This window comes from Pan paniscus, chromosome 22 (genome assembly GCF_029289425.2).
Source record: "Pan paniscus chromosome 22, NHGRI_mPanPan1-v2.0_pri, whole genome shotgun sequence".
Lineage (NCBI taxonomy): Eukaryota > Metazoa > Chordata > Mammalia > Primates > Hominidae > Pan > Pan paniscus.
Window position 1 is genome coordinate 29,714,311 of NC_073271.2, and position 24,426 is coordinate 29,738,736.

At 41.1% G+C, this 24,426-nt stretch overlaps 1 protein-coding gene across 4 annotated transcripts in view; it reads right to left on the reverse strand.

Moving 5' to 3' along the window:
• The window catches only part of CRYZL1 (crystallin zeta like 1), a 52,449-nt gene that overhangs the window by 7,545 nt on the left and 20,478 nt on the right, over positions 1 to 24,426 (reverse strand). For all 4 annotated transcript variants that reach the window (XR_010111092.1, XM_003823979.5, XM_055105259.2 and 1 more), the window contains exons 5-10: positions 19,812 to 19,856; positions 16,634 to 16,702; positions 6,491 to 6,624; positions 5,322 to 5,433; positions 2,242 to 2,340; positions 369 to 490 (exon numbers count right to left, since the gene is read on the reverse strand). Coding sequence is in view for 3 of the 4 variants with exons in the window: in XM_003823979.5 (XP_003824027.3) it covers positions 369 to 490; positions 2,242 to 2,340; positions 5,322 to 5,433; positions 6,491 to 6,624; positions 16,634 to 16,702; positions 19,812 to 19,856 (581 nt within the window). In the remaining variant the exon portion in view is untranslated. The remainder of the gene's footprint in view (positions 1 to 368; positions 491 to 2,241; positions 2,341 to 5,321; positions 5,434 to 6,490; positions 6,625 to 16,633; positions 16,703 to 19,811; positions 19,857 to 24,426) is intronic.

Consider the following 24,426-nt stretch of genomic DNA (forward strand, 5'->3'; position numbering starts at 1 on the left):
GGCTGGTGTGGAGTGGCGCAATCTCGGCTCACTACAACCTCCGCTTCCCAGGTTCAAGTAATTCTCATGCCTCAGCCCTCAGTCTCTCAAGGAGCTGGGAATATAAGCCTGTGCCACCATGCCTGGCTAATTTTTGTATTTTTTGTAGAGATGGGGTTTCACCATGTTGGCCAGGCTGGTCTTGAACTCCTGGCCTCAAGTGATCCGCCCGCCGCGGCCTCCCATAGTGCTGGACTCATAGGTCCACCATGCCTGGCCCAGATTTTATACTAATTTAGTCATACCTTGCCTCAAATAACTTAGGCATTATTGTTTGTTAATTACACCTCTTTGGTGTAATGGTAATGCTTTATGGTTTCTGATAGTACCTGAAGGTTTTCTTCTGTTGTTACCCAGTGGCCTCCAACACCAAGAAGTGTGATGATATCATGTTTATGTGGTAGTAGTTGTAGTTTTACAGCTGGTTCATCATCTTTACTATATAATCTCACTTGCAAGGGAATAGTTTTAAAAAAAGAGAGAGAGAAGAAATATATTTTATAATAATCTGACAAAAATTTATTCTTCAAACAAGTTCTTATTTATTTAGAGACAAGGTCTTACTATGTTGCCCAGGCTGGCCTGGACTCCAGCAATCCTCCAGCCTCAGCCTCATGAGTAGTTGGGACTACAGGCACAGGCCACTGTGTCTGGCACTCTCTTTACTTTTTTTTTTTTTTTTTTGAGACAGAGTCTCGCTCTGTCGCCCAGGCTGGAGTGCAGTGGCGTGATCTAGGCTCACTGCAAGCTCCGCCTCCCGGGTTCACGCCATCCTCCTGCCTCAGCCTCCTGAGTAGCTGGGACTACAAGCGCCACCACCATGCCCGGCTAATTTTTTTTTGTATTTTTAGTAGAGACGGGGTTTCACTGTGTTAGCCAGGATGGTCTCAATCTCCTGACCTTGTGATCCGCCCGCCTCGGCCTCCCAAAGTGCTGGGATTACAGGCATGAGCCACCGCACCTAGCCCTCTTTACTTTTTAATGTACAAATGAGGAAATATTTTTCTTAGAAAAAGCAACACACAATGTATTCTGATACCTTAAAATCTACTTTTTGCATTAAACTGATCATAAAATTTATTCAACATTTAATTATAATTTATTGTAAATCTATTTATTATAGAAATAAATAAAGATAAAAAGTCTATCTTCATTTGAAAACCAGGCAAGGTAATGTAACACATAACCAAATCTGACAATTAACACTGATAGCTTAATATAGTGAGATGAATTGATTCCCAATTAAAAAACTCATAGACTCAAGATAGTCTTAACATAATTACTGAAATGTCCATGTGAAAAAATGATGCAATAAAGTATGTATTTACTTCCACTGACAGATTTTCCTGAGCTATTTTCAAATCTTAGAAAATACTGGTTTAAAAAACCACACTATAGTCATAACCATATTCATCCATGATTCTCACATTAGAAGATAAATCCTACCAAAGTATAAATAGAAGCACTTTGCAGGCTTGTAAAGCCTATCCTTTAGAAGTCATGCTATTACTTAAGTGTGTTCAGAGTAAGTGTTAAATAAATACTGCTTAAACTAAAAACATTCAAGAAAAGTGAAACTGGAACAAATTTTGATATTTTCCAAATAGAGACTGCAGAAGTCAACTATCCAATCGAAGGCAGCCACACACAGCAGATGGGACTGAAAAGGCATCAGAATGATGCTGTGTTTTCTGGGAGCCACTGAGGAGGCCATGTTTCTAGATTTCTTGTAGCGATATGTCATTTGTTACTCCAATGTCTACACCAAGCTTGTCCAACTCGCAGCCTGCCCAGGATGGCTTTAAATGCTGCCCAACACAAATTCGTAACTTTCTTAAAACATTATAAGACATTTTTGAGTTTTTTTTTTTTTTTTGGCTCATAAGATATCATTAGTGTTAGTGTATTTTATGTGTGGCCTAAGACAATTCTTCTTCCAATGTGGCCAGGGAAGCCAAAAGATTGGACACCCCTAGTCTACGCTGTAAAAGATAAGCATGTTCTCTCTTACATACAGTGCTTACAATGAGAATAAAGTGGAAGTTCCAATTTAAATTAAAAAGTCTTCAGTTAAAAACAAAACCTAAAACTGAACATCTGGTTTAATAAGTGCATTAATAATTATGCCCTGGTTAAATTTTTTTTCTTAAATTCATCAAACTAAAAAAACTACACAGGCTACTAATTTCATAAGGTACCTACCTCCAGCATCTAGGACAATATCTACTCCCAGGCCACCTGTTTCTTCCAAACAGCTTTCAGCAACATGAACTTTCCCATTAGATACATCAATCACTCGGGCTGTAAAGGACAGGAAATCAGGCAATTGTACTGTTCTCTATGTGATCAACACAAACAAATCAGGGAAAAAGAAAAAGAAAAGCAAATAAATATCTATTCTTGAAATGAGTTAAGCAATTCAAACAATTACTGAATTTAAAGGGAGAAAGTCAATTTAAATTATACTTTTTCTCATCTAACCCAATATGGGATATAGCAGTCTAAATGAAGAGACTTGTATATTTAATAAAACTAAAATGTGAACATTTTGTGGAGAAGGTGATCCAAGGCTGGTCTGTTGACACAGAGCACTATTCTCTACAGTTATAGGATATGTTGCCAGAATTAGGAATCTGAAAACACAGAGGTACATATATAATACGACATGAAATGGAAGATTAAGTCAGTTTCTTTTTTTTTTTTCAGACAGGGTCTCACTCCATTGACCAGAATGGAGTGCAGTGGTGTGATCACAGCCCAGTGCAGCCTTGAACTCCTGGGTTCAAGCAATCCTCCTGCCCTAGCCTCCCAAGTAGCTAGGACTACAGGTACATGCCACCATGCCTGGCTAATTTTTTAAATTTTTTTTGTAGGGAGAGGGTCTTGCTATGTTGCCTAAGCTATTTTTGAACTCTTGGCTTCATGTGATCCTCCTGCCTTGGCCTCCTAAATCCCTGGGATTATAGGGTGAGCCACCGCCCCCAGCTAGATTAAGTAGTTTCTCAAGTATGTTCATATTTAATAGTCTTTAGAGCTAAAAAACATAAAAATATACAGATGATATGCTCATCTTTATGATGGGCTACATCCCAATATACCCACCGTAAGTCAAAAATGCACTCTATACCCCAATAAACCGATCGTAACATTTAAAAAATCCTAAATCGAAACACTGTCAGCTGGGGACAGTCTGTATTTGTATAATATGGTAATTATCTACTAGAGGCTGTTTCACCCTTTCTCAGTCATAGAAATCTCCCTCTCTTCCCCACTTACTCTCCCAAATGAAGAAAAATCGTAAAGCTAAGGAAAAGGAACATGATTTTTAGGCAAGTCAGTAAAAATTAAACAGATTTTAACTGGCTGCATTAAAGGATATTAGTAGTAACCTATTAATAGAATATAAATTATTGACAGAATTAAAAATAATTCTCAGAATTTTGAACTGGCAAATAACAACATGTTTGTATTTCCTTTCTCTATCTTTCAACACCTTCCAGCTGAAGAGAATTCCTCTTAGAGCTGCTCAGATTAGTGGTGTAGTCCAACAGAGTAATCTAGGATTTGGAGGCAAGGAGGAAGAGGACAAAAGGGAAAGGGGGACAAGCAATCTAGGAAAGGCAAATTAACAAATAAGAAATTTCCCTTCGTTCATGTTCTTTTTTTTCATACCATTCATGCTTTTTTTTTTTTGAGATGGAGTCTCGCTCTGTCACCCAGTCTGGAGTGCAGTGGCGCGATCTCGGCTCACTGCAAGCTCTGCCTCCCAGGTTCACGCCATTCTCCTGCCTCAGCCTCCCGAGTAGCTGGGACTACAGGTGCCCGCCACCACGCCAGCTAATTTTTTTTTTGTATTTTTAGTAGAGACGGGTTTCACCATGTTAGCCAGTATGGTCTCCATCTCTGGACCTCATGATCTGCCCGCCTTGGCCTCCCAAAGTGCTGGGATTATAGGTGTGAGCCACTGTGCCCGGTCCATTCATGTTTTTTTTTTTTTTTTTTTGGGGCGGACTGTCGCTCTGTTGCCCACGCTGGAGTGCACTGACACGATCTCGGCTCACTGCAACCTCCACCTCCCAGGTTCTAGCAATTCTCCTGCCTCAGCCTCCTGAGTAGCTGGGATTACAGGCGTCTGCCACCACGCCCAGCTAATTTTTGTATTTTTAATAGAGATGGGGTTTCATCACGTTGGCCAGGCTGGTCTTGAACTCCTCACCTCAAGTGATCCACCCGCCTCGGCCTCCCAAAGTGCTGGGATTACAGATGTGAGCCACCACGCCCAGCCTGTGCTCTTTCTCCATTCTATTTTCAGATCTCTTCTTTTTCCTTTTCTCCTCCTTTCTCCAGCCCCTGTATTGCCTTCCTTCTATTTCTTGGTTATCTCTGTCACAAGCATAATGTAACAATGGAAATAATGTGAGCTTTACTGTCAGACAGGCCTGGGTTCAAATCTCATTCCAGTCCTTTATTAGGTGTATATCCTTGGAGAAGCTAGTTCTCTGAGGCTTGTCTCTAGTTCTTCCACACCCAGCCTGCATCAGGTGTTTCTAAACTGCATCAAAGTTCACCTAATTCAAAGTTAAGTAAATTGTTGAAAACAATGGGGAAAACAGGAAAAAACATTGAAAAATGTAAGTTTAAAAAAAACATAATTAAAATTAAAACTATCACTTAAGTAAACTGGGGCTGGACATGGTGGCTCATGCCTGTAATTCCAGCACTTTGGGAGGCCAAGGTGGGTGCATTGCTTGAGCTCAGAAGTTTGATACCAGCCTAGGCAACATGGCTAAACCCGTCTCTACAAAAAATACAAAAAATTAGCTGGGCGTGATGGCATATGCCTGTAGTCCCAGCTACTCAGGTGGCTGAGGTGGGAGGATCACCTGACCCTGGGGAGGTCCATACTGCAGTGAGCCACCACTGTGCCATTGTACTCCAGCTGGGTGACACAGTGAGACCCTGTTTCAAAAAAAAAAAAAAGCAAATTGGGAGATAGCACGTACACTGCATTTTGAAACTGACTTTCATTTGGGATTTTATAAATTCTTTTTTTTTTTTTTTTAAGATTATATATAGATGAGGTCTTCTATGTTGCTCAGGCTGGTCTCAAACTCCTGGGCTCAAGCAATCCTCCCACCCTGGCTTCCCAAGGTGCTGAGATTACAGTTGTGAGCCACTGCACCTGGCCAAGGATTTTGTACTTGGTTTTACAAGTACATTTTTAAAGGTGATTTTCCTTCAAAATTTCCTGTTTTAAAGTCTGTGCTCATAATATTACCCACCTATGGGAGGTCTGAATCTTTCAAGGCACTGCTTATCTTCAAGGCTGCATGCTGTTGAAATCACTTTGGCTCCTCTATGATGTGCTAACTGAATAGCTATTGTACCAAATGCCTGTGTAGAAAAACATATACAGTGGGTGTATGGTTATAGAACAGAGGCCATATCGAATTATTTCTTTATATTATTTAATAAAGTATAATTCTCTAGTGTTACTTTAGTATATTTTAAAATGTTATCTAATAGGAAAAGAGCAAAGTTATGGGCAAGTTTAACAGGGGAAATATTTGATTGACTTTCTTCTTTACAAGGGGTGGTGGAAAAGCTGCATGTCACACGCTGTCACTCAGTCTGACCACAGCACATAATTTCAAGGATGGAGGGCCACATTCAGACACATGGCCTTGCAAAGAGAAAACTGGGCCTTGTCAATGCGATGGTCTAAGCTAATTATATACTATATATGGGAGTCCAGCTATCTCTCTTTGAAGATCAAAACACTTCAAAAGCTCCATCCTGTTCAGACCTATAGGGTAAGTTCGGGGAAACACTACTATCCTGATGTTGGATATCAGGCTGAAGCCAGTGCTGAAGACAGCTTTGCCTTTTCTTCAAAGAAAAGCAGGAAGAAAGCATTTCATCACAAGCCAGTTAGAAAATAAAACTATAAGTTAATTTCAAGATTTTCTTAACATTTTTAGATGACAATATTTTATGTATTCTTTTAGTGTCTTGAACTATTTTTTGATATATGTAATATGTTTAAATTAGGACATGTTGATCTTTTGTGTGATCCATCTATACATAAAATGCCAATACTTGATCAACGTAAGTGTGAGGGTGGGAAACAGGCTACAAACCTGTTAGGGAATTCTGGACTACGACTTCAAAGGCTCATGCGGCATCTTAGGCTTTGTCTAACAGGAATGAATAAAAATGGCTTGTCTTTTTAATGTACCAGCAGATTCAAAGTCATAAACTAATCACACTAAATCTAACTTTGATCTTCTATTGATAAAAGCTGCTTATTATAACAAAATAGGACACTGGAAAAAAAGTCAATCAATAAGCTATTGGCAAAGAATTATATTAGCAAATGGATGGCTCATTGCTAAATTTCCTAAGTTTACTGTATGCTTGTCTGTTTCTTAACAAAACCATTAGCACCTACACTTGCTCCATCCATTATCAGCACTGATTTTCCAGGAGAGAGATGAGAAAGATAATGCAGAGCTGTATAGGCACGCACTCCATCCCAAATGCTTCCTGCTGCTTCCGTCCATGTGACCTTTTCTGGTTTATGAACTACCATAAAGAACAAGAAGAAACAATCTGTTAGCAAGTCCCACAAGTCCTACCTCCTGGATCTATTTCTCTCCATCTCTAGTACTACTATGGCCCTGGTCCAAGCCCCTACTCCCATTCTCTCTCACCTACAATACTTTCCATTATTTGCCTATGAATAATTCTCCATATAGGAGTAGGTGTGTGTGTATTTTTAAAACTTTTTATATTGTGAAATAAAATGTGCAGAAAAAGTATGTAAAATATAAAATACAGCTGGATGAATAAATATAAAGGAAATATGCAAAGTTAACGGTATACCATCCTGGTGGAGAGAGAGCACAACCATCACCCCAGCAGCCTCTTCTCTCCTCACCAAAGGTCACCACCATTCTCATGCAATTTCTTATTTGTATCACTCATTAGTACGCATTCCTAAACAATACAATTTCCTGGCCTGGCGTGGTGGCTCACGCCTGTAATCCCAGCACTTTGGGAGGCCGAGGCAGGCAGATCACGAGGTCAGGAGATCGAGACCATCCTGACTGACACGGTGAAACCCCGTCTCTGGCCGGGCGTGGTGGCTCACGCTTGTAATCCTAGCACTTTGGGAGGCCGAGGCGGGCGGATCACGAGGTCAGGAGATCGAGACCACGGTGAAACCCCGTCTCTACTGAAAATACAAAAAATTAGCCAGGCGTGGTGGCGGGCGCCTGTATTCCCAGCTACTCGGAGAGGCTGAGGCAAGAGAATGGTGTGAACCCGGGAGGCAGAGCTTGTAGCGAGCAGAGCTCATGCCAATGCACTCCAGCCTGGGTGACACAGCGAGACTCCGTCTCAAAAAAAAAAAAAAAAAAAAAAAAAGTAGCCAGGCGTGGTGGCAGGCGCCTTTGGTCCCAACTACTGGGGAGGCTGAGGCAAGAGAATGGCGTGAACCCGGGAGGTGGAGGTTGCAGTGAGCTAAGATTGCACCACTGCACTCCAGCCTGGGTGACAGAGCGAGACTCCGTCTCAAAAAAAAAAAAAAAAAAAAAAAAATTTCATATTGCCAAGGCTTTAAACTTTATCTGAATGGAATCATACCATATGCATTCTTTTCTACCTTGCTTTTTATGTTCCATATTATGTTTTTAAGGCATCCATTCTGTGGATGAGGCTGTTAGAGCACTTTCATTCTTGTTGTTTTATGGCATTCCAATATATTAAAAACACCTTCATTTGCTTACCCACTGTTTAGCTGATGAACATTTGTGTTGTCTCCAATTTTTGTCAGTTACAAACAATGCTGCTAAGTGTGTTCGTATATGAAAAATATTGTTACACCGTGCATGGGTTTTCCTAGGATATTTAAATTGGAGTGGAAATCCTAGGTCCCAGGTATATTATCTGTTCCCTAACTACACCTTTCCAAAGTAATTACATCAATTTACTTTCCCACAGTAGTGTCCTGTTGCTGTGAATGTCCTTGTCAACTTGTAGAATGATCACATTTATACATTTTTACCAATTATGTAGGTAGGTAATAGTTTCTTACTATGATTTTAATTTGCTTTCTCTGACTACTAAAAGAGGTTGAGCATCTTTCCATGTTTACTGGCCATCTGGAATTCCTTTTGTGAATTCCTTTTTCAAGTGTTAATCAATTTTTCTATTGTTTTGTCTTTTTCTTATTTAGAGCTTTACAGGAATTCTTTATATATTCTAGAGAAGTCATTTGTTCATGTGCTGTAAATATTATTTTCAACTTTGTGCCTTCTGTTTTCAATCTCTTTAACAGTATCTTTAAAAAACAGAATCATCAGAATGATACTTTAAAAAGATAACTGACATCCTAACAATTCCCTGCTTAAAATTTATCAATGGCTTTACACTGTACTTGGAACCAAATGCAACTCCTAATATAGTTTAAAAAGTTCCGCATGATCTGACTGTGAAACTATTCCTTAACATGTTTCACTATTTAATTTTTGTTTTGTATTTATGCTGTACACTGATGTAATTTTTCCGCAATACAAGAAATTCTTTTTTTTTTTGAGATGGAGTCTCACTCTGTCGCCAGGCTGGAGTGCAGTGGTGTGATCTTGGCTCACTGCACCCCTCCCCCTCCTGGGTTCAAGCAATTCTCCTGCCTCAGCCTCCCGAGTAGCTGGGATTACAGGTGCACACCACCAGGCCTGGCTAATTTTTGTATTTTTTTAGTAAAGACGGGGTTTCACCATGTTGGCCAGGCTGGTCTCGAACTCCTGACCTCAGGTGATCTGCCTACCTTGGCCTCCCAAAGTGCTGGGATTACAGGTGTAAGCCACCACGCCTGGCCAAGAAATTCTTTCTCATTTTACCTAAGATCAACTTTATAACACTTTCACAGTCTTTACCAGCTCTTTGAAATGCTTCCTCTAGTAGCAATGATTCATGTGGACTAGCCAGAGTAGTCAGCACTGCATTTAGCAACAAACTAGTGCCATCTAGTGGGCGAAGTGGAGCATTCAGACATGCATGTTGAAATGCTCAGACAAGAGCTGAGAATTAAAACAGTAAAAACGTATTAAGCACCAGGTGATAGCATACACAGTACTTTATTCCTTAGGTAACTCTTTAAGATAGCTATTCTCCCAATTTTACGGATGATGAAATAGGGTTCAGGGTAATTGATTAATTTGTCTAATGCCACATAGCTCATAAGGTGAATATATGACTTTAAAGCACATCTATTTCAACAGTGCACGCTCAATCAACGTATAATTTACTTATTGGGAACATCTTCTATCAAAAGGATTGGGACTACCATATTTTTATTAAAAACTCAATCATGTTGTCCTTAAAGAAATGCTAACTGCGGCCAGGCAAGGTGGCTCACACCTGTAATCCCAGCACTTTGGGAGGCCAAGACTGGCAGATCACCTGAGGTCACGAGTTTGAGACCAGCCTGGCCAACATGGTGAAACCCCGTCTCTACTAAAAATACAAAAATTAGCCAGGCATGGTGGCAGGCACCTGTAATTCCAGCTACTTGGGAGGCTGAGGCAGGAGAATCGCTTGAACCCGGGAGATGGAGGTTGCAGTGAGCTGAGATCGCGCCATTGCACTCCAGACTAGGTGACAGGGCAAGACTTTGTCTCAAAAAAGAAATTGCATGGTTAGATGTGGGTTAATGTCAACACACTTGCTTTTGTGTTGGGGGTCCACAGGTGTTTATTATGTTATAAAAACTAAACAAATAAGGCCAGGTGCAGTGGCTCACACCTGTAATCCCAGCACTATGGGAGGCCGAGACAGGCAGAGCACCTGAGGTCAGGAGTTCAAGACCAGCCTGACCAACATGGAGAAACCCCGTCTCTACTAAAAATACAAAAATTAGTCAGGCGTGGTGGCACATGCCTGTAATCCCAGCTACTTGGGAGGCTGAGGCAGGAGAATCACTTGAACCCAGGAGGCAGAGGTTGCAGTGAGCTGAGATCACACCATTCATTGCACCCCAGCCTGGGCAACAAGAGTGCAACTCCATCTCAAAAAACAATTAAACCAATAAATGAGAGCCATATTTCAGCATCTAAGAATTATAATTTGATCTCTTTCTAGTTTAGCTCCAAAGGAATAAAAACAACAATGCTGAAAATTTTGAATGAAAAATAAAATTAGTTTTAGGCTTGACAGAATTGCTTAAGAACTGAAAAGTACAAAAGAGTTGGAAGAATTACTCTACTCTTTAACTCTATTATTAAGTTTGAGAAACAGGACTAACACCACATTTTGGGGGAATGTTTGAAACATAGCTCTTTGGTTTGGTAAAGAACAGACTTATTTGAGTTGAAAGTGACTGAGCACTGAGCACTCATTAAACAATCATGAAGGCGGGCATAGTGGCTCATACCTGTAATGCCAGCACTTTGGGAGGCCAAGGCGGGAAGATCACTTGAGCTCAGGAGTTAGAGACCAGCCTGGGCAACATGGCAAGACAGTTTCTACAAAAAAAAGTTAGCCAGACATGGTGGTGCATGCCTATTGTCCCAGCTACTTGGGAGGCTGAGGTGGGAGGATCGCTTGAACCCAGGAGTTTGAGGCTGCAGTGAATTGTGATCATTCCACTTCACTGCAGCCTGGGCTACAGAGTAAGACCCTGTCTCAAAAATAAACAAGCAAACAAAAAACAAAACACCAAAGACAAATTAAAAATAAAAACAAATTATATACAAAAAAAAATCACCAGGAAAGTAATAGAAACTAAAATAGAGTTGTGGTGAACTGAAAGTTTTCCCCTACAAACTTGCCGGGAAACTGAAATTATTCCCTTTTACAAAAGGCTGGAGCTACAACAGAGATTACAGGTTATTCAGTTGAGTGTCCTCATTTATAGATGCAGTCAGCATGCCTAGGATCTAGCCTAAAGGTCACACTGTTAGTCATCATTCTTTTTTTTTTTAACATTGTAAATTGACAAGTTATAATTGTATAAATTTATGGGGCACAAAATGATGCTATGATTTACGAATACAATGTGGAATAATTAAATCAAGCAAGTTAACATAGCCATCATCTCAAATACTTAACATATTTTATGATGAAAACATTTGAAATTTACTCTCAGCAATTTTGAAATGTACAATACTCTATTATTAACTATACTCACCATGCTGTGCAAAGAACTGAAAATAAAAACATATCCCTCGGCTGGGCGCGGTGGCTCACGCCTATAATCCCAGCACTTTGGGAGGCCGAGGTGGGCAGGTCACCTGAGGTCAGGAGTTCGAGACGGGCCTGGCCAGCATGGAGAAACCCCGTCTCTACTAAAAATACAAAAAGTAGCCAGGTGCGGCAGCTGGCACCTGTAATCCCAGCTACTCGGGAGGCTGAGGCAGGAGAATTGCTTGAACCTGGGAGGCGGAGGTTGCAGTGAGCCGAGATCACGCCATTGCACTCCAGCCTGGGCAATAAGAGCAAAACTCCATCTCATGAATAAACAAATAAATAAAAACATATCCCTCCTGTTTAGCTGAGATTTTATACCCTTTGTCCATCAACACTCCATTCTCCCCAGCCCGCAGCCACTGTAGCCACCTTTCTACTCTCTGCCTCTATGAGTTTGTTTTAGATTCCACATAGAAGTGAGAACATGCTGTATCTGCCTTTCTGTGCCTGGCTTATTTCACTCAGCATAGTGCTCTCCATTTCCATTTGTGTTGTCACAAATGACACAATTTCCTGCTTTTTAAAGGCTGAACAGTATTCCATTGTGTATATCTATATCATATTATTCATTCATCTGGACACTTAGGTTGAGTCCACAACTTGGCTGTTGTGAATAGTGCTGCAATGAACATGGGAGTGCAAGACATCTGATTTCAAAGCTTCCGGGAAAATATCCAGAAGGAGGATTACTGAATCATATGGTAATTCTATGTTTTGATTTTTGAGGAACATTCATACACTTTCCATAATGACTGTACTAGTTTACATTCTCACCAATAGCGTACAAAGTTTCCCTTTTCTCCACATTCTCGCCAATACTTACCTTTCGTCTTTTTGGTAACAGCTATTCTGACAGGTAAGAGATGGTATTTCTTTGTGGTTTTAATTTGCATTTCCCTAATGATTACTGATGTCGAGTATTTTTTCACACGTCTTCTTTTGAGAAATGTCTATTCAGGTCCTTTGACCCTTTTCTAATTGTTTTTTTCTTCTTGCTGTTTTCTGAGCTCCTTCTATATCACTATATTAACCCTTTATCAGATGTACAGCTTATCAACATTTTCCCCCAGTCTGTAGGCTGTCTCTGCACACTGTTGTTTCCTTTGCTGTGTAAGAGGTCCTTCTTAAAGTACTACTTTTTTTCTGAGACAGGCTAGAGTGCAGTGGCGCAAATACAGCTAACAGTAGCCTCAACCTCCTAGGTTCAAGCGATTCTTCCTTCTCAGCCTCCCAAGCAGCTGGGACTATAGGCACACACCACCATATCTAGTTATTATTTATTTATTTTTTTTATTTCTTGTAGAGATGGGGTTTCACCATGTTATCCAGGCTAGTCTCGGACTCCTGAGCTCAAGCAACTGGCTCTGCCTTGGCCTCCCAAAGTGCTGGGATTATAGGTGTGAGCTACTGTGCTTGGCCTAGTATTTTTTTTTTTTAAACAAACTTTTTGTTGAGATGATCTTGCTATGTTGCCCATTCTTAAAGTCTTTCTTTCCTTCTCTTCTCTTTTCTTTTCTTTTCAGACAGAGTCTCACTCTATCGCTCTGTTGCCCAGGCTGTAGTGCAGTGGCGCGATCTCGGCTCACTGCAAGCTCCGCCTCCCAGGTTCACGCCATTCTCCTGCCTCAGCCTCCTGAGTAGCTGGGACTACAGGCACCCGCCACCACGCCCGGCTAATTTTTTTGTATTTTTTAGTAGAGAGGGGTTTTCACTATGTTAGCCAGGATGGTCTCGATCTCCTGACCTTGTGATCCGCCTGCCTCAGCCTCCCAAAGTGCTGGGATTACAGGCGTGAGCCACCATGCCTAGCCTTTTTTTTTTTTTTTTTTTACAAAATTTTATTTGCTGGTAGAGACAAGCAAGTTGCCAAGGCTGGTCTTGAACTCCTGGGCTCAAGCAATCCTCCTACCTCAGCCTCCCAAAATTTTGGGATTATAGGCGTGAGCCACCACACCCGGCCTTAAAGTACTTATTTTATGCTATTTTATTTTTTTGAGACAGAGTCTTGCTCTGTCGCCCAGGCTGGAGTACAGTGGCACAATTTTGGCTCACCTCTGTCTCCTGGGTTCAAGCGAGTCTCGTGCCTCATCCTCTCTCGAGTAGCTTGGACTACAGGCATGTGCCACCACAGCCGGCTAATTTTTTATATTTTTAGTAGAGACGGGGTTTTGTCATGTTGGCCAGGCTGGTCTCAAACTTTTGAGGGGTTCCACCCGCCTTGGCCTCCCAAAGTGCTGGGATTACAGGCATGAGCCACCACGCCTGTCGTACTTCTTTTAAAGAAACATTTTGCTGTGTTTTCTTCCTCAAGGAATATCTGCAATTGTTTTCTCTATATACTTTAATGGATTTCTGGACTTTAATCCATCCTCCTGATTTATAAATAAGGTAGAAGAAAAAGGCCATTTGTGTGGTTTGCCGGTCTTAGCTTAAACTTTATAGCTAGAAAATGGATGCTCTAATTTGCTTTTCTCCTTCTGGTCCATGTCATAATTCTCCAGTGTTCATCAGTGCCTAAAGGAATGGGCCTTGTTTGGTTGTTTTTTTTTTTTTTTTTTTTGAGACACAGTCTTACTCTGTCACCGAGGCTGGAGTGCAGTGGCACTGTTGGCTCACTGCAACCTCCGTCTCCTGAGTTCAAGCGATTCTCCTGCCTCAGCCTCCCAAGTAGCTGGGATTACAGGCGCCCACGACCATGCCCGGCTAGTTTTTATATTTTTAGTAGAGACGGGGTTTCACCATGTTGGCCAGGCTGGTCTCGGACTCCTGACCTCAGGCGATCCACCCATCTCGGCCTCCCAAAGTGCTGGGATTACAGGCATGAGCCACCGCGCCCAGCCAATTTTTGTTGTTTTTAATAATTTATCTTCTATAGCAATTTAGTTTTGGTTACTTAATGAAAAGACTCCATATTCACAACGTACTCGAAAGAACAGGGCAATAAGGCCAACCATTCAAGGAAACTCTGGGGCCAAAAATAGGATAGTTTCCTGTAAAGGAGCCCGTGGCAGTCCTCAAATTTCAAACTGCACAATTTCAAGATAGCTCTGGATTGGAGACTCTCACTGCGTGGTATTTGAAAGAGGTCTTTATCTTTCAAAGGAAGACACACACTTGGCTCCTCACTAGGCTTCATGTACGTTCCAATAAGTGCAGGCCTCAGATCTCTGAAAAAGTGTCTTTTGGAAATTAATTTTTAATAAAATAATAAAGTATTATTGGAAATTTTAGATATAATGAATGACATTAATTTAAATAAAAATTACTTTAAATTTATAATTTTAGAAATGAAATGCCAAAGATTTGGTAGCCTAGCTCAAGTTACTGCAAGGACTTAACTGAGTAAGATTACTATTTTTGGAAGACCCAAATCCAAATTAGCCTCTGTCCCCAAAAGGTCTGATTAGAGATCACATTATTTAACAAAAGAACTTAGGAAAAGGTTTAATTCAATAGTTCAAGAACATAAGAGAAGGTATTTGCAACTATGGATATGGTATGAAGAACATAATGAATTCCAGCATAAGAAATATACGCTGGCTGTACCACTGGAGTCCTGGTGTATCCACTGACCACATCTTCCTCCCCTGCTCACACAGGTAACTTCCACCCAACTTTCCATCCTCTACCTTTTCTCTATATCCTTAAATAACATATGCTTAATTTTGTACATTTTTGAACTGTATATAAATAAATGGCATGGGACTGTTTGTATTCTTCTGTAACTTGCTTTTTTCACTCAATGCTGTTTGTGAGAATCATCCACTTTGATATGTTTAGCTCTTACTCATTTTCACTGCTCAATATAAATTCATTCTATGAATATTTTCAATTATCTATTTGCTTGGTGATGGACATTTGGGCTGTTTCCAGTTTCTTTCACTATTACAAATAACGCTGCTATCAACTCTTAGTGTATGCCTCCTAGTGCACATCAAATTTCCATAGGCTACATGAGTGCAATTACTAGGTCTGGTATATATACATCATTAATTAGATAATGCTAAATTGTTTTCTAACATATTTGTACCAACTTACACTCCAGCACATGAAAGGTTCCATCATTCCACATCCTTCCCACACTTTGGGATGGTCATTTTTTTTTTTTTCTGAGATGAAGTCTCACTCTTGTCACCCAGGCTGGAGTGCAGTGGTGCCATCTCGGCTCCCTGTAACCTCCACCTCCCGGGTTCAAGTGATTCTCCTGCCTCAGCCTCCCGAGTAGCTGGGATTACAGGTGTGCACCAACAGCCCAGCTAAGATTTTTTGTATTTTTAGTAGAGACAGAGTTTCACCATGTTGGCCAGGCTGGTCTCAAACTCCTGACCTCAAATGATCTGCTTGCCTCGGCCTCCCAAAGTGCTGGGATTACAGGCGTAAGCCGCTGCGCCTGGCTGATGGTCAGACTTTTTAACTTTTGTCAGTCTGGTGGATGCATAATGTTATCTCTAAGTGGTTTTAATTGCTTTCCCCTGATTACTTAGGAGATGAAGCAACTGTTTAATATGGTTTCATGAAGTGTGTGTGTGTACGTGTACTTTAAATATTCAAAAAATAAATTACCATAAGAAAAATTAAAAACGAATATTTCAGTTAAACTCAACACTAATCAAAAGATATTAGAAACCAAAGATAAGTGCTCCTTTTTTTTTCTTTTTTGAGACAGAGTCTCGCTCTGTCACCCAGGCTGTAGTGCAGTGGTGCAATCTCAGCTCCATCTCCAGAGTTCAAGCAATTCTCATGCCTCATCCTCCTGAGTAGCTGGAATTATAGGTGCGTGTCACCACGCCCAGCTAATTTTTTTGTCTTTTCAGTAGAGACCAGGTTTTGCTATGTTGGCCTGGCTGGTCCCAAACTCCTGGCCTCAGGTGACCTGCCCACCTTGGCCTCCCAAAGTGCTGGGATTACAGGTGTGAGCCACCACACCCAGCTTGAGATGAGTGTTCTCGATTCTTTCCCGTCTCAAACTCTCCATGTACTGTCTAAATTTTATACGTTTTTTATTTCAGTCAATAACCAAGAGTAAAAAAAAATTTTTAATTCTGATTAGGGATATAATTTAAGAGCCAAGAGAGAAATCACTTTTCAAAGATCTTACCATGAGCAGTGTTAGTAAAACTTAAAGGTCTATATATTGTTTAGTCTGAATATGAATTTTATGAATACTAATTATAAGCTAGAAGTATTCACATGACCAGCCAACATTTTTTACATACATGACTGGCTAATGATACTTTATTAAGTACAACACTTATGGTAGATTCAAAAAAATTAAAATGTTATTAAACCCTATGTCAGTGAAGTAAGACTTATGTGAGCTCCAAAGTACTGAATTGCTACATACCCAAGTAATGCTCATGTACTCTAACAACTTCACAAAGTCCAGGGTCTTCAGAGTCCAGGGGCAAAATTCCTAAAAATCAAAACAAGAAATTAAAGGGATATAAGTCAAAAATTCATTCCTAATGAGAGGCAAGTATTATTACAAATTTTGTTCAGTGAAATTTTGAGGAAGGTTCCAGTAATTACTAGTGTGGACAAGAAAAAATTCAGAAATGGGACGGGAAGTGCACTGTGCCACTCCTGCTATCGCTTTCTTCTTTCCCCTCTGAGTGACAGTAAGATGATGGCTGATGTTATAGAACAAAGTCAGAGTCTTGGGAGCATCTGGACTCCTTGTTAAAACTCTCCCTGATGGGCTGGGCGTGGTGGCTCACGCCTGTAATCCCAGCACTTTGGGAGGCCGAGGCAGGTGAATCATGAGGTCAGGAGTTCGAGACCAGCCTGGCCAACATGGAGAAACCCTGTCTCTACTAAAAATATAAAAAATTAGCTGGGCATAGTGGCAGGCGCCTGTAATCCCAGCTACTCAGGAGGCTGAGGCAGGAGAATCGCTTGAACCTGGGAGGTGGAGGTTGTAGTGAGCTGAGATTACACCACTGCATTCCAGCCCGGCCAACAGTGCGAGACTCCGTGTCAAAAAAAAAAAAAAAAAAAAAAAAATTGTTCCTGATGGGTTGGGCATGGTGGTTCACACTTGTAATCCAACACTTTGGGAGGCCAAGGCAGGAGGATTGCTTGAGGCCAGGAGTTCAAAGCCAGCCTGGTCAACATAGTGAGACCTCATCTCTACAGAAGAAAAATTTAAAGATTAGTTGGATATCATGGTATGCACCTGTAGTTCTAGCTATTGAGGAGGCTGAGGCAGGAGGATTGCTTGAGTCCAGGACTTCAGGGCTGCAATGAGCCATGATTACACCACTGCACTCCAGCCTGGGTGACAAGAGCAAGATTCTGTCTCAAACTAACAAACAAATAAACAAAATTGTCCTTGATGCATAGCTACCTTCCTATAGTTTGGTTCCATAACATACCTCAGTATGTTTCAATTCTTTTTTTTTGAGACAGAGTCTCGCTCTGTTGCCTAGGCTGGAGTGCAATGGCACGATCTCAGCCCACTGCAACCTCCGCCTCCTGGGTTCAAGCGATTCTCCTGCCTCAGCCTCCCGAGTAGCTGGGATTACAGGTGTGCACCACCACGCCCAGCTAATCTTTGTATTATTAGTAGAGACACAGTTTCACCACATTGGCCAGGCTGGTCTCGAACTCCTGATCTTGTGATCCACCCACCTCAGCCTCTCAAAGTGCTGGGATTATAGGTGTGAGCCACCACACCCAGCCAGAGTATGTTTCTAATAAAATCCCATTTTTCTTCTAAGCTAGTCTGATTTTGTTTTTGGTTTCTTACAAAAAGAATCTTGAATAATACAGAGTGCCACTGATTTCCTGAGCAGAATAAAAAGACAAGAAAGAAATAATCAATTCTCCAGGATAATGCCTGAGTCAAAGGCAATACTATAAAAAGCTGATGAAAACTTTCTTACAAATCTATCCTTTAAGAATTTCAAGCATGCTATAATTTTAACGCTATAAGGCTAAATATTTTTTCTTTCTTTCTTTTCTCTCTCTTTTTTTTTTTTTTTTTGGACAAGGTCTCCCTCTGTCACCAGGCTGGAGTACAGTGGTGTGATCATGGCTCACTGCATCCTCAAACTTCCAGGCTCAGGCGATCTCCCACCTCAGCCTCCTGAGTAGCTGGGACTACAGGTGTGTGCCACCACGCCTGGCTAATTTTTGTATTTTTTATGTAGAGTCGAGCTTTTGCAATGTTGCCCAGGCTGGTCTTGAACTACTGGGCTCAAGTGATCTTCCTGTCTTGGCCTCACAGAGTGCTAGGATTACAGGCCTGAGCCACCACATAATATATATTATATGGCCCTATATAATACAAGTTATATAAATGTTTTCTAACTTTATGTCTTCCACAGAGAAATGGAAATTTCAAGGACTACTATAAAAGTCATAGCCTATGTTTGTGTGACTGTCTAGGATGCAGGTTGCAACTATAAAAGTCATAGCCTATGTTTGTGTGACTGTCTAGGACACAGGTTGCAAAATTGCAAAAATACTGTGGATTTTAAAAAACAATAAATGTTTCAAGTCAATTTTTAGTTTTACAAGAGTTGTAAGAGAAAAGCTCTGTATGATTTCAGTTGAAACGGTGCATGGAGCTTCTATATGGCCCAGTCAGTCAGCAGCCTTCAAGCATGTGACTTGTAACTTTCCTTCTCCCTAAAGACTTCAGTCTGGCCACAGACTAAGCATCTGCCAGAAAAAGGCTACATCAAGCACTATAGCAACTATGATTATCTTTTTATCTATAAAACTGTTCTGCAGCTAAATATATATATATTTTTATTATACTTTAAGTTTTAGGGTACATGTGCACATTGTGCAGGTTAGTTACATATGTATACATGTGCCATGCTGGTGCGCTGCACCCACTAACTCATCATCTAGCATTAGGTATATCTCCCAATGCTATCCCTCCCCCCTCCCCCCACCCCACCACAGTCTCCAGAGTGTGATATTCCCCTTCCTGTGTCCATCTGATCTCATTGTTCAATTCCCACCTATGAGTGAGAATATGCGGTGTTTGGTTTTTAGTTCTTGCGAGTTTTAAATGTTCTGCTATTGCAATCAAGGTCCCAATTTTTATCATCAATGGAAATTTGACAGTAAATTCCAAAAACCAGGAAAGTATTTCTTTCTTTCTTTATTTTTTTGAGATGGAGTTTCATTCTTCTTGCCCAGGCTGGAGTGCAATGGTGTGATCTCGGCTCACCACAACCTCTGCCTCCTGGGTTTAAGCAATTTTCCTGCCTCAGCCTCCTGAGTAGCTGGGATTACAGGCACGTGCCACCATGCCTGGCTAATTTTGTATTTTTAGTAGAGACGGGGTTTCTCCATGTTGGTCAGGCTGGTCTCGAACTCCCGACCTCAGGTGATTCGCCCACCTCGGCCTCCCAACGTGCTGGGATTACAGACGTGAGCCACAGCACCCAGCCGGGAAAGTACTTCTATATGAAGCAAGGTCACAGTGAACATTAATAGTTATATAGAAAAAACAGAGATGACAGTAAAATAGATGACTTGAAATAAGACTATGAACTATAACTTACCAACTACTTCATCATCTGGTTGAAAGAATGATACCTTGCTTCCAACTAAAGAGTGAAGAAAATTAATAGTTAATATTACAAGTTTATTAAATATAATTCTTATCTATTAAAATACATTTTTAAAATCTGTGGATTTCTAAAAAGACTGATTCTGTTTAATGTAGAAAAAAGGACCAAAATGTCAATAACATTTTGATGGTCTATAAAGACTACAGGATATACAGCACTTCAAATCTGGATTCTCTAGATATTTGGGCCATGCGGTTATTGAGACCAGGAGAAGTATCTCTCTCTTTGCCTATTTAGTTGACTATTCATTTTTTTTTTGAGATGGAGTTCTGCTCTTGTCAACCAGGCTGGAGTCTGTGGCGCGATCTTGGCTCACTGCAACCTCCACCTCCCAGGTTCAAGTGATTCTTGTGCCCCAGCCTCCCAAGTAGCTGGGACTAATGGCATGCACCATCATGCCTGGCTAATTTTGTATTTTTAGTAGAGACAGGGTTTCACCACCTTGGCCAGGCTGGTCTTGAACTCCTGACCTCAACTGATCCACTCGCTTTGGCCTCCCGAAGTGCTAGGATTACAGGTGTAAACCACTGTGACTGGCCTCTATTTAGCTGACTTTAAGGAAGAAGGAGTAAAGGAAACTAATCTATTCTATAGCTTCTATGATAATTATATTGTTTTCTACTCCTCCTGTGGCTAGCCCAATCTGTCTTTATTTTTGTTGCAGAATCTCATACAACAGGGAATTCTGAGAATGCAGCAGGACAAGCCGCAGACAAAACCCCTCAGACACTGAGTTAAAGAAGGAAGGGCTTTATTTGGCCGGGAGCTTCGGCAAGACTCACGTCTCCAAAAACTGAGCTCCCCAAGTGAGCAATTCCTGTCCCTTTTAAGGGCTTACAACTCTAAGGGGGTCCGTGTGAGAGGGTCGTGATCGATTGAGCAAGTAGGGGGTACGTGATCGGGGGCTGCATGCACTGGTAATCAGAACGGAACAGAACAGGACAGGGATTTTCACAATGCTTTTCCATACAATGTCTGGAATCTACAGATAACATAACCGGTTAGGACAGGGGTCGATCTTTAACCAGGCCCAGGGCATGGCGCTGGGCTGTCTGCCTGTGGATTTCATTTCTGCCTTTTAGTTTTTACTTCCTCTTTCTTTGGAAGTAGAAATTGGGCATAAGACGAGGGGTGGTCTCCTCCCTTAAGAAGAGTGACATTAAAATTATTTTGATTTAGGAAATAAATTCAGGTTGGTACCAAGAAGTTTTCTGGAACTTTATAGAAATGATGGCCGGGCGCGGTGGCTCACACCTGTAATCCCAGCACTTTGGGAGGCCGAGGCGGGTGGATCACGAGGTCAGGAGATTGAGACCATCCTGGCTAACATGGTGAAACCCCATCTCTACTAAAAATACAAAAAATTAGCCAGGCGTGGTGGTGGGAGCCTGTAGTCCCAGCTACTTGGGAGGCTGAGGCGGGAGGATAGCGTGAACCTGGGAGGCGGAGCTTGCAGTGAGCCAAGATGGCGCCACTGCACTCCAGCCTGGGTGACAGAGCGAGACTCTGTCTCAAAAAAAAAAAAAAAAAAAAAAAAAGAAATGATATAGTTACATTGTCTCTGCATATGTGGAGAAAAAGCCTCGACTATCAGTCAATTCATTTGAGTAGTTTCATTCAAAGAGTTACAAGAGGAAAGGGGAGGAAAAAACCCCAAATATTGTTGAATGCCTCCTTGTGCCCAGCATTGTTGTGTGTTTATGCATTTAAACTTCACAATGTACCAATAAGGTAGGTATTATTATTTCTATTTAACAGACACGGAAGCTGACATGAAGTGGTGAAGTAAGTTGGAAACCTGAATCTGGAAATGGCCCCTTCGACTGGCTCTGTCAACAAAATGGCCCCAGAGTGCATTTGTTGCCACTAGCAAGTAATTCGAAGCCTGGTATTTCCACTTTCAAGTCTTTCTTTTGGAGTTTGCTTCTTCTTTGGTTCCCTCCTGTGCCATCATCCCCCAATCCTTTTGGCTTCTGATTCACTATACTTTTATCTTTCCCTTCTACTGCTGATCCCTGTCCTCCTAAGGTCACTCTGACTCTTTTTTTCTTGGTTTCTTTCATACTCCTCTTCTTTTAATTGACCCTCAAACAGTGCATTCCAAAGGGTTCTTTGTTTACATCTCTCCTCCTTTTCTAATCTATCCCTTGGAGAACTCATCAATTCTATTATTTCAAATACAACCTACATGCCGACATTTCTCAAATATGTACTTTCCAGCATAGATCTCTCACCCTGGAGCTTTAACTCATTTAATTGCTTACTAGATATTGCCAGTGAGATGTCACTTAAGTTCCTTGAACTCAGTAAGTATAAATCTAAACTCATAATATTCCTCCAAATTGGATCATCTTCCTTTATCAAATGCTGGTTCCAATTCAAGCCTGAACCAGAACTCTGTAAGCCATTCCTGGTTCTGATCTGTTTTTAATTTCGCAGTTACTAGGTCCTGCAGACTTTATTTCCTCAATATGTCTTGAATCCATCCCTCTTCTCCACCTCTGCCACCAGTGTTGAGGTTATGGACTTTGCTGTTTCTTGCCTCTTGGTCTACAACCCAACCAGTCCTCTTGCCTTTAGACTCGTTTGCCTCACATCCACCCTTCCTTCAAATGCCTACTCTAATAATCTCTCTAAAATACAATCTGATATCTAAGGCTCAACCAAAGGTCTGGCCCTTGCCTATCCTCCTGCTTCATTTTAGGAAGGCAGGAATTAGTGTTCACATAATCATGAAAGTATTTTGTGCAATATCTTTTATTCTGCAATATTCGAAGGATAATTTTTTTTTCTTTTTCTTTTTTTTCTTTTGAGACAGGGTCTTGCTCTGTTGGCTCAAACTCCTGTGCTCAAGCCATCCTCTCACCTCTGCTTCCCAAAGTGCTGGGATTACAGGTGTAATCCACCAAGCCCAGCCCAGGAGGAGAATTTTCTTGACAAAATGTTTCTCTGCTACCAAGTACCATACCCTTGACGCCTGCTCAGGACTTTATCTTGCTCTAGCAATACCAAACTCTTTGTAATTCTTATACACATCCCACTTTCACTTGCTTGTCTTTGCTCATAATGTCCTCCCTGCTAGGTGTGATTCTCAACTTGCTTGCCCCTTATGATTGGGACATCTTACTCCAAGACGCCTTTCCTGTTTCTTCTGGCCAGGTTAAGCAGTTTTCTTCCAAGCTTACATAATAATCTGCTCATGTGTATATTTGTCTCTCCCCTAGAGAGTGAACCGTTTAAGGGCAAGGAGTTCGTTTCACTTATATCCTAAGCAGTTAGCAATTGCTCATTAAATGTAAAATGAATGATCATCTAGTTATTATATTTATTTTTCTACAGTCTGAGAAAAAAGAAACATAATTATCATTTAGCTATGTCAGAAGATTACATAGAGTATCAAATCTATTCTACATTAAAATCCCAGGTAAAACTCAAATATACTCTAACATACCTTAACACATTTATTCATTCGCATAGGAGGTAAAAGCAAACACGTTAATCATGAACCACCTGTTAGTGAATATTAAGTATAGGTCTATTTAGAAACAAATTATATCAAATGCCTGATATAAGGCTTACTGTTCTGTATGTAAAGATCATTATTTCATCATAAAAAGACAATATTGGTCATTCTATTCAATATATGATTACTTGTGGATTTAAATATATAACCCCTAAATATTTACCACTGTAATAAGCTCTTCAATTACAAAATACCAATTGAGTCCTATTTTTCTTTTCAATTAAAAAAAAAAAAAAGGGCCAGGGATGGTGGCTCATGCCTGTAATCCCAGCACTTTGGGAGGCCGATGTGGGCAGATCACTTGAGGTCAGGAGTTCGAGACCAGCCTGGCCAACATGGTGAAACCCCGTCTCTACCAAAAAATACAAAAATTTGCCAGGCATGGTGATGAGTGCCTGTAGCCCCAGCTACTTGGAAGGCTGAGGCAGAGTTGCTTGAATCTGGGAGGCAGAGGTTGCAGTGGAGCAGACATCACGCCACTGCACTCCAGCCTGGGAGATAGAGTGAGACTCTGAAAAAAAACAAAAACAAAACAAAACAAAACAAAAACCAAAGAAGCTAGACAAAGCCAGGCATAATGTCGTGTACCCGTAGACCATGGGTGTCCAATCTTTTGGCTTCCCTGGGCCATACTGGAAGAGAAAGAATTGTCTTGAGCAACACATACAATACACTAACACTAAATGACAGCTGATGAACCAAAAAAAAAAAAAAATCATGTAATTTTTTTTCAAATTAATAAATTTTTTTTTGAGACAGAGTCTCGCACTTGTCGCCCAGGCTGGAGTGCAGTGGCACCATCTTGGCTCACTGCAAGCTCTGCCTCCCAGGTTCACGCCATTCTCCTGCCTCAGCCTCCCGAGTAGCTGAGACTACAGGCGCATGCCACCACGCCCAGCTAATTTTTTGTATTTTTAGTAGTGACGGGGTTTCACCGTGTTAGCCAGGATGGTCTCGATCTCCTGACCTTGTGATCCGCCCGCCTCAGCCTCCCAAAGTGCTGGGATTACAGGCATGAGCCAC